The 10245-nt window shown below is 55.0% G+C and overlaps 1 protein-coding gene across 1 annotated transcript; it reads left to right on the plus strand.

The window, feature by feature from the left end:
* Window positions 1-1203: 1203 nt before the first annotated feature.
* On the plus strand, window positions 1204-9868 carry FEZF1 (FEZ family zinc finger 1). Its single transcript, XM_077935850.1, has 5 exons — window positions 1204-3592; window positions 3852-5156; window positions 5322-5456; window positions 6346-6478; window positions 7880-9868. Exons 2-5 carry the CDS (start codon window positions 4251-4253, stop codon window positions 8188-8190), a joined length of 1485 nt encoding a protein of 494 aa, XP_077791976.1. The 5' UTR covers window positions 1204-3592; window positions 3852-4250; the 3' UTR covers window positions 8191-9868.
* The last annotated feature ends 377 nt before the right edge of the window (window positions 9869-10245 follow it).

The raw sequence follows: 10245 nt of genomic DNA on the forward strand, positions 1-10245 counted from the left end.
CTAGTGCAGATGGGGCCTGAATTATTCTCTGCCTGAAACGGGGAGGGTTTTTCTGCGACCTTAAGCACCCCTGGCCTAGGCTTCCGGTCTTCCTCGTTTCTTCTTTCCCTTGGAAGAAGATTTTGGAATTCGTCTGATTTGCCTGCCCAGGAGAAGCGACCCGCTCCTGGTTTGGGCTTAGGTAGAGGGCACATTGCCAAGCAATCCTTCTCTGGGCCGTTTCTGGTAGAATCTGGCGCTACTTTTCTTTCTGGATTCTCTAGCAAAACTGTAAGGGTAGATGTTACTGGTGGTGACAGGGACGCTCTTTGAAACGTCCTCACTGCTGAGTCAGACTCATTTGCTTCCTCAAGACTCTGGGCAATGGGCACGTACTTCGAGATACAGTAAAGAGCCGGTTTTAGGATAAGGGAGCAAACGGATTGACTGGTGAGCGAGCGCGCACCAGTCCGGCAGACCTTTTTTCCGAGGAAACAAGCTTAGGATGGAAACCTTTTATAGTTGTGGTGCCTTGAAAAACCAAAGCCGTATATAAGATGACAGGTTTCGCTTCCTCCGATGCAGAAAGCTGCGGTTCTTTAGGTTGAGAGCCAGCCGGGCTGGACATGATGGGCCTGAACTTCTACACAAACTTGCCTACGATCCAGCTGCAATTCTATACTGCCAAGTTCTTACGGAACGCAAGAAGATTTCCTTTTCAATCAACCAGCCTAGGATGACCACGCGTGACTGGAATTCTGCGCACTTGCGCAGAGCGATCCTACGCACTTACAGTCCCATCTGCTTCCAGGAGGGACTTACTCCCAAATTTATGCATGTAGGGCTGTTGCCTAACTTTGTAGAGTTTCAAGGGCAGAAGTGCTTCGGAGAAGCATTCCGAAGTAACGCTGCATTGTAGCGTCCAAGCTTTCGGCTTGGAAAGGGAGATCTTTTCCCTTCCAGGCGACACCTTCCATTTCAGCCTAGCCTGTTCTCTTTACTCTCTGGCTCTTTATCTCACACACTCCTTCTTTTCACTGTAAAACCAAACACCGGAATCCGGCGCTGGATTGCCCAAACTCCTCCTCAGTCCGGCGTTGTCTTAACGGCAGAGCCAGTAATTGCCGCTTTGGGACCCGGTTTCCTACGCTCCAGCGACGACGCGGCGTGTCGTTTCGCCTCCTCCCAAACACATGTCAGAGAAAAGTCGATCTCAGAAAGACCAGGAGCGAGCCAGCTGTTGAGGCGCTAAGGAAGCGAAAGCTTCGCCTGAAATAGTTCCCAGCCGAGGGGTGGAGCGCAGGAGGCGAGGAGCCGAATCCATCCCCTTTAAAATTCGACGGCGAGGGATTGATGGAGGGCGCGGCGAGGTGCCCCAGAAGTAAATGGGGAGTCGGGCAGATAAGATATTTTTATTAAATAATAAACAGATAAATATAATAGGAGGGAGATAAGTGACCAAAATATTTCCTTGTCGCCCAGGTGAGCCAGTTCACCTGTACGCTGAAACCAGCCTGGTTTGCCCCCTCGCGCCACAACTGCGCCCGTCTGGCGTCTGCCTCGGGGGCCGAGGGAAGGGAACCTGAGCTTCCCTCGGGTTGCGCCAACCCATCTGCTGTGGGGAAGGGCTCCCTGAGAGAAAAACCCCACCTCCCCGCTGGAAGGGAGTAAATGCAGGACTCATTGGGCGTCGGGGGAAAGGGCTTGCCGCGTCTCGTTAGACCTGCACGGTCTTTCGACGGATCCCAGCTAACGCAGAGCTGCCCACGAGTCCCATTAAATGCTAGGGAGGGGGGATTATGCTGTGATGTATTTAAGAGGCCAGCCTGACGACCGTTGTCGCGTATATTCTAGTTGTGGGGATGGAATGAGGAGGGGGCGGACCGTGTGCGCCCCCTCGAGCTCCTTGACGAAAAAGGGTGGGGTAGGCATGCAATAAAGGAAGGAATGAATACATAGAATTCTTATCCCAAATGCCCTTAAAAGAGAAGCACCCGCAAAGAGCTTTACGGCATTTCTCCTGTGGGGCACGGGACCAGCCACTCGCGGTGGGCATGGGACGGGTATGTGGAAAGGAAAGAAATATTCCACGCCTCTCTAGTCCCACTTGAGTTACAAAGCTTAATGCGTCGCGATCGTTTTTGGAGCGTTTGTAATATATGTTGGTGGTTTGTTTGATTGATTTTGGTTTTTTTTGTCCAGTACAATCGGTGGGTGTGTTTTTTCTTAATTCATTCCTTTGTGCTTAGGATGCTATTAGGAAATATTGGATTTAATACACAAGCCAAACCCGCATTCTGCTGCCCTTTTGCGTCCTCTCGGCGGAGGAAATCCAGGCCCGCGCCTTCCCCGGCCTGTTTACATAGCCCTTGGCCCCGGGGACCGAAAGAGAGATTTGTCGTTAATTAGTGGATCATCTGAAAGCGGAGAGTCTCCAAACCAATTTGCCCCGAAACGGCCCTGTAATAGCCCTGCAATTCACTTCCTTGGGCTCGTTCCAAATTTGAAGGGTGGAGGGTGTCTTCCGACGGCAAAGCCTCGCTCGCTCCCGCCATTCAGCCGGAGCTGGCTACGTTTAGCAACTCACAAGCGAGAGAACCGGGATCTGTTTCTCTTTTAAACCTAAGAGAATCCGCGTGGTTTCTGTTTGGTTAATGAAACTGTTTTAAAGCTAAACGCTAGCTTGTTCCCGGGAGCTCTGAAAAGTACCAAAAGCTCCGAAAGGTTCCTTTGAAGGAACACCTCGCTATTTAGAGCACAGCGAGGCTGTGTTGCTAAGCAGCCTCTAGAAAGCAGGTTGGACTGAAAGCCCAGTCTGAGGTGAGATGGGGAAAATGACTCCAGAAATTCCCTTACTCGCTGGGTGAGCAATCTGGAGCCATCAAAATCGACGGCGGTGGGGGAACCACCTCTTCCTCGTTGATTTCAACGTGATCTCTCACTGTAGCCTCCCGAGTTCTCGCTGGGAGAGCTGACCTCTGGTTTTCGCGCTGGGCATTTTGCCGTCTGTCTCTCCCCACCCCCAATTTGCAGTGGTTGGGGTCGTCCTTGCTTGAATAGCTATTGAAAGTTTGGTCTTGAGCGAGGCCATCATCCTCAACGCTCCGGAAACCTGTGTCTCCCCGACGGCTTCCTCCTTTGCATCCGGCTTGCCCGTCTGCACTGGGACGCCCCGTCTAACACCCGTTCGGAGCTGCAGCCGCCGCCGACAGCCCCGCGCTTTTCCTCCGGAAAGCGAAGCGTTTTTGTTTCTTGGGAAGGGCGGCGCGTTTGTCAAAAGGCCAGGCGTCCAAAGGACTACCTCCGAAGTGGCACCGAGAAAGGAGGGAAGGGAGGGAGGAAAGAAGGAGCAGACCCGGGGCAGAAGCAGAGCAGCCAAGACGCGCGCCCAGGTGCGCAGCGCGGGGATGTCGGCCTGGGCTGAAACTGACAAGCAGGCAGCGCAACTACCCCTCCTTTGTCCGAGAGAAGCCCATCGCCGTGGCCCCCCAATTTCCCTGATTTAGAGGTCACGCCGCGAATTGTCTTTCCTTTTATGATTATAAAGGAAAAGATGATGTCATTTAAAGGCAAACAAGACCATTGATCTGGAGGCCTCTGAAGCCTGTGTAAGGTAAGGAGACTGGGAATAATAGGAGGGGAGAGGAGAAGGAGGGGGAGACCCAGAGGCGGAGGGGGAGGGGAGAGCCACCTCCTTCCCTCTGGGCGGGGGGAGGAGGCGGAGGAGGATCGGGCGCCAATGGAAAGTAGCCTCCTGATCTTGGGAGCGGGGAGGGAAGGGGGTTCCACTTTCCTCCCCCCCCCCCTTCTCCTCCTAATGCCTGTTGGAAGCGAATTGAGCAATTATCTAGTTTACCTTCTCCTCTTGGAAGTTAACGATTGGCGGGATCGTGGCTGCTGCTATTGACCCAACACTTTCCATTGAGAGAGAAAACGAGGGAGAGAGGCGAGGAGGAGCAGACAGGGGCGACCGTCCCCCGCCAAAGGCGCGCAGAGGCGGCGATGGGCCGGCACGAGTCCGTCGGGATGCGCAGGCTGGTGCTGCCGCCGGCCGTCGAGATGGAGAGGCAGCTGTCGGCGGTTCTGGAGGCGGTCCAGACGGCGAGCGAAACGGCGAGGGCGGCAGCGGCGGTGGGCTTGGTGTGGGCATCGGAGGACGAGGCGTCGCGGGTGGCAGCAGCCGCGCGGGGCTCCGTCGGCTCGGCTCAGTGAGCGGGCTGCGGAGGGGCAAAGGCAGCTGGAGAGGCGCCCAGGAAAGCGAGCGGCCAGCCATGAACAATAGCGGCCAGCCACCACAGCAGCACCCCCCCCCGACGGCTGCCAAGAGCCTGGCCGCTCCTCGAGCCAACATGTTGAGTGCCTCCAAGCCTTTGGCATTCTCCATCGAGCGCATCATGGCCCGGACGGCCCCGGAGCCCAAAGCCCTGCCGCTGCTGCCCCACTTCTTGCAAGGAGGGGGCCCCAAAAGCGCCGAGCAGCACGTCAAGCCGCAGCAGCAACAGGCGGAGGCGGCGCTCAGCCTGGCATCTTCCATCCCTTGCATGATCCCTTTCGTGCCGCTGGCCTACGAGCCCTTAGCCAAGGCGGGCTCGGAGCCCAGGAAGCCCCCGATGGACCCGCCGCTGCCGCCCTCCCCCTCTTCTTCCTCGTCGGCGGCGTCTTTGAGTTGCGCGCTGAGCCTCAAGCCGCCGTCGGGGGACCTGCAGCCGCTGCAGCAGCACTACAAGCTTGTCCGGCCCCGCGTGGTCAACCATTCCTCCTTCCACGCCCTGGGCACCCTGGGCTACTTCAGCCGCGCCACCGAGCAGCCGCAACCGCCGCCGCCGCCGTCGGGCCTCAGCCTCCACCCAGTGGCGTCCTATTTCCTAGGCTCGCCGCTGCACGCCTCCTCTCCCGCCGCCTTGCACGCCCCGACGGCGCCCAAGGCCTACCTGGCGGAGAGGAACAAGCTGCACGTGTTGCCGCCCGGCCCCGACAAATACCCGACGCCGGCCTTCAAGGATTTGGCGCACGCCCAGCTGCACAGCGCGGCAGCCGCCGCCGCCGCCGCAGCTGCCGCCGCCGCCGCCCACCTTCTGGTCACCGACAAGCTGCCCTTCAAGAACGTCGGGGCGGACTTCAGCCGCGGCTCGCCCAGCGCCAAGCCCAAAGTCTTCACCTGCGAGGTCTGCGGCAAGGCAAGTGCCGGATCCATCCCCTCTCCCAAATCCGATCCGCCAAGGCGGCCGTCGAGGCTGCTGTTTGCTGCGGCTGCTGCGCTGGCTTTCTCGCGCACCCTTTCTAATCGCGTTTCTTGTCTCTTTCTGCTTTCACTTTCTGACCCCTCCCCTTCCCCCTTCAAGGTCTTCAACGCGCACTACAACCTCACGCGCCACATGCCGGTGCACACGGGAGCCCGGCCCTTTGTCTGCAAGGTCTGCGGCAAAGGCTTTCGCCAGGCCAGCACACTCTGTCGCCACAAGATCATCCACACCCAGGTACCGACCGACCGCGCGCGATCACTCTCTCGTTCGCTCTCCCTCCGCTCTGCGCCCAGCAAACGCGCGGATTTCTCGACTGCCACGTACAAAGCCAGCAGCCACGCGCGGCTCCCACCCGACGGCTCCGCGCCGTGGCTCTGCAAGCCTCCTCCCTTCCTGTCCCTGGTCCGTCGAACTGGCCAGCATCTGCCTCTCTCTTTCTGTCTGAGTTATAGTGTTCTGCCTCCTCGACGTGCGGAATGTTTGTCTTCTGGAGGCAGTAACTGGAAAGCGAGCTGTTCGTCGTGTGTGTGTGTGTAGGGGTGTGTGTGTGTGTGTGTGTGTGTGTGAGAGAGAGAGAGAGAGAGAGAGAGAGAGAGAGAGAGAGAGGAGTGGGGGGAAGAAATACTAGTCTTTTTCCCTTTCTCCCCCTCCCCAACAATAGTGCTTGGGTATTGTCCCCTAGCCACCTCTCCAAATTTCCCATCTCTCCCTTTTCCCCACTGCCGCCTCTCACTCCGTCGGCTGTTTATTTCACTAGGGCCACCATCCTGAAATGCGCTTCCTCGGAAGTAAGCCCGACTAAACTCACATCCCACCAAGCGCGATTAGGCTCCGAGTTCCAGCTTCGGAAGTCTCCCTCCCCGCAACCCCGCGCGAGTCTCCAATAGACTTGAGGGGCGCTCGCCGCCAGAGTTTAAACTTAACAGGAGGAGGCCCTCTCGGGTAGCAAAGGAAGCTGATCTTCTTTCCAAGCGAAAACAGCACCTTCCTCCCCAGTTCTTGCTGTCCTGGGGGGGGGGGGGGAGAGCCAGGATTGTGCCCCGCTTGGAGAGAAGCTGCAAAACGGACTGGCATTTGATTGCGTTTGTCTCTCCTTAAAATTAAAAAAAAAAAAAAAATACAGGAGAAGCCTCATAAATGCAACCAGTGCGGGAAAGCGTTTAACCGGAGCTCCACGCTGAACACGCATACGCGGATCCACGCGGGCTACAAACCTTTCGTCTGCGAGTTTTGCGGGAAAGGGTTTCACCAAAAAGGTACGACTCTGCATTCGATGGCGTCGTTGTTGTTTCAGCGCGCGCGCGCACACCCTTTTCCCCTCCCGTATCCGATGTTGAAAACGAATATGCTTAAAAATATTTTTTTTAAACGGATATCAAACGGATATTTTTTAAGCGTGTCTAAAATGTTACGCCTGCATTATTGTTTGTGTGAGCTCGGGGAGTTATGTTGCGGGAAGAGGAACGGAGGATCCCCGCTGTTATAGAAAACCAGGAGCAAAGGATATAGAGAGAGAGCTAACTATTTAGCTTCTCCAATTGTTGTTTTTCTCGAATGGCCACTTCTGTTTAATTGGGGTGAGGGGCGAAGCATTAGTGTGGATTTAAAAACGCGAGAACGATTGCAATTATTATTGTGAGGATAATTGGGATTAACAATTTAGTTTGTGCAGGTTTATGCGGAAATAAGTGCCACTGATTTCCGTGGGCTTGCTTGGAAATAAGGCCGAAATTTCCTGAACCCAGTGGGACTTACTTGTGAGGTGGCGTGTATAAGATTGAAACCCAAGGCAGCGATGACTTGCACTCTTACCTGAGAGTAAACCCAGTTGAGCTCGACGGCACTTATTTCCAAATAAACGAACTATAGGCTTGCAAGTGTTAACCGACGTCTTGTGAGAGTAAACTCCGAATATTCTGCACGGTTCTGTTTGTAGATGCAAATTCCAAAAAGAAAACCCGGATCCACAACGCACCGCTTCGGATTAAGATGGTTCCACTTCGCAGAATTGCATGGAATTAACATTCCCATCTTAAATATTTATTTGGGAAGAAAATCTTTAAAAATAAAAATCGTAGATTTTGTTTAGTACCGCATTGTGGATTATTCCAGTCCTAATTTAATCCACCCCAAAGCGGGTTGATTTCGCTGGCTAACGATTTTATTTTATTTTGGATGAGGGAGAAGGAGAGGAAAGGGTTTTAAACCGCTTTATTATTGGAGTACCCCGGTTCCTGAAAGTCAGTCTGGAAGTCAGTTCACGGAATTTTGGCCAAATAAACGGCGTTTTGGATCTGGGCACACAAATCGGCTAACCAGGAGCGTCCCAATATTTCAGTTTCTTTGGATTTTGGTGTCTGTGTGTTTGCGTGTGTGGTTTTTCGTTCGATTGCTTGTTTCGTTCTTGTTTTTAAGCAGAAAAAACTTAAAAGAATTTTAATTCTTTCGACGGAATGGACTCGGGAATGCCAACCGAAGATGTTAACCTGAGCTAGTTTTGTGGTTTTTTTGTTTGTTTGAAGCGGGGCTTGTGGGTGGGTGTGGGTGTGCGCGCGCGCTTGGGCTGTGTGTGCTTGGGGGGCGGGAGAGGGTCTCCCCACGTGCCTCACTGAGCGCCTTGCCCTGTTGTTTGTGTCCCCCCCCTCCCCACCAAATAGGAAACTACAAGAACCACAAACTGACGCACAGCGGCGAGAAGCAGTTTAAGTGCAATATCTGCAACAAAGCCTTCCACCAGGTGTACAACTTGACTTTCCACATGCACACCCACAACGACACCAAGCCCTTCACCTGCCCCACCTGCGGCAAAGGCTTCTGCAGGAACTTTGACCTCAAGAAGCACGTCCGCAAACTGCACGACACCAACGGCAGCGGCGGCTCGAGCGTGGCTCCCTCGCGAAGCGCCGTCGAGCCGGAACTGCAGCCGCCGCCGCCGCCGCCGCCGTCAATGCTGCTTCACCGCCCGTGAGGCGCGCCGCCGCCGTCCGCCCTTCTTCTGCATGCACTTCGACGGCGGTCCGCGCTTCTCCCGCGCTCCCTCCAGAGAAAGCCGTCGGGTTTTTCTTCCCCTCTGGGACTGCTGGAGAAAGATAGAGAGACAAGGAAATTGCTTTGGGTTGTTTTTTCCTCTCTGCCCCCGACAGTCGGGGAAAGAAAGACTTGCGTCTCCCCGCCTGAGCCGGGGAGCTGGTTTTGAGAAAACCAGGACTAATGAAACGTTACTTCGGGCGTATATTTATTGAAAAAGCTGGGTCGAGACCCAGCCGGGAAGTCTGCCTAGAGTTGCCAGGTGCTCACCTCCAAGAGGGGTGCGGGGAAGAGACCCCCTTTTGCTATGAAAATCCCCTGTCCTTTTTTGAAAAGGCCCCTTCCTTTTAAAGGACTTCCATTCGCTCTCTTGCAGCGCCCAATTGGTGTCTCTTGTGTGTGAGAGAGTGTGAGAGAGATTTTTAAGCGTCCCCCCCCCATCTCAGAAATTCTGGGGTGTCCCTTGCTCAAAGGGGTCCTTCTAAGTACCCTGCCCCACAGAAAACAGCGAGGGGCGCGCGCTCCCTTTTTCAAACGCCACCTTCGACGTGTGCCATTTAAAACTTCGGCGCGCCCTGCGCTTTATTCAGCGGCTGTTAAGTTGCGGGTATTTAAATGCAGGATTCCCTGCCTAAGGTTATCCAAATATATATTCTAAGCTGGGGTTCAGCAACCGGTGGCAAGAGTTTTCTAGCTGAAGGGACGCTGACTTACGTCGCAGGCCCTCCTGTCCTTGTCGCAAGGCCCCAGTCCCACCCATCTGCGGTGCCCCGGGAGCGCGACTGACCTTTCTTGGGAAGAGATCTGCGTCCTTCCCAAAGTGGCAGCGGCCTTCCAGCGGGGATCTCCCCTTTGCAAAGAGTCGCCTTCCCGCCCCGCTGTAGAAAACGGAACCGGCGTCTCTTTAAAGTTCAGCGGTGGCTCTGCACTGCAAGGACGGCCCCTCGACGGTCCGGAAAGCGTCACCCCACTTGAGCTCAGCTCCACGGTCGTGTGTGCCACCTTAATTCAGAGTGTGGCTCATCTAACTGTGTGCGTGTATGAGAGAGAGAGAGAGAGAGAGAGAGAGAGAGAGAGAGAGAGAGAGAGACGCCTTTTAAAATATAGCAGACCCTTCCAGTCCCTCCTTTGGCACGGAAGGTCTCCTCCTTGAAGGGATGCGTCCCCAAGACAAGCTCTTGCTCCCCGACATCCAACAGTGTGTTATTTTGGGCTCTGACAACCCTCGATATTCATCCCTCGAATTCGGTCGCTGTATATAGAATAACAACCCCCTCCTCCCCGAAAAAAAAGTGTGTCGATTGACTTTGCCGGCTGGCTGAATCTCGGATTCTCGATTTCCCCCTTTCCCCGACGGTCTTCTCCCTCCTCCTCCTCCTTCTCCCTCCCTTGTGCCTCATCCCCGACCATCGCCAACTCTCCTCTCCTCGACCTTCGTGATCTCTTGTGAACGGGGACGGGGTTGGCTTCAGTTTTGTACGGATCTGAAATTCCCGGTTGTATTTTTAAAAGAATTATTATTATTATTATAATTATTGCACGTGCCAAAAAAAAAAAAAAAAAAAAGACTTGGTGGATCTGGTGGCAAATAAACGGGCGAACCGCCCCTTTCAAGCAGAGTGCGTTGGCTCTTGGCGACTGAGGTGGCGGGGAGGGAGAGAACGGGTCGTGGATCGGAGCCAGGGGAGTCGCTTGGCCTCGCCGTCGGAGCTGCGAGGCCTCCCTGCCGCCGCCCTTTTCTCGCCGGGCTCCGCCCGACGCGGGTGTCGTCGAACTGCCAAGCGCTCCTTCCTGTCCGCTTGCCAAAGCGCTGATCCAACTGCTAAAGACTTTAATTAAGACTCGGGGGTAATTAGTTCGGATTGATCAAAGCTCAGCGACTCGAGATGATTCGCGGCCAGCCAGAGCGCGCGTCCCTCCTCCGACCCTGTTGACAGAGAGGCGAGAAGGAAGCGTGCGCCATAGCGCGCAGTCGGAGGACGGCTTCCCTGATCTC

This window comes from Podarcis muralis, chromosome 10 (genome assembly GCF_964188315.1).
Source record: "Podarcis muralis chromosome 10, rPodMur119.hap1.1, whole genome shotgun sequence".
In the NCBI taxonomy this organism is placed as follows: Eukaryota; Metazoa; Chordata; class Lepidosauria; order Squamata; family Lacertidae; genus Podarcis; species Podarcis muralis.

Excerpts from the sequence above, each read along its gene's own strand:
- FEZF1 (XM_077935850.1), top strand. The coding sequence starts at position 4,251 with ATGAACAATAGCGGCCAGCCACCACAGCAGCACCCCCCCCCGACGGCT. Across the intron at positions 5,157-5,321 it reads CCTGCGAGGTCTGCGGCAAG|GTCTTCAACGCGCACTACAA; the intron begins GCAAGTGCCGGA and ends TCCCCCTTCAAG. Across the intron at positions 6,479-7,879 it reads GAAAGGGTTTCACCAAAAAG|GAAACTACAAGAACCACAAA; the intron begins GTACGACTCTGC and ends CCCACCAAATAG.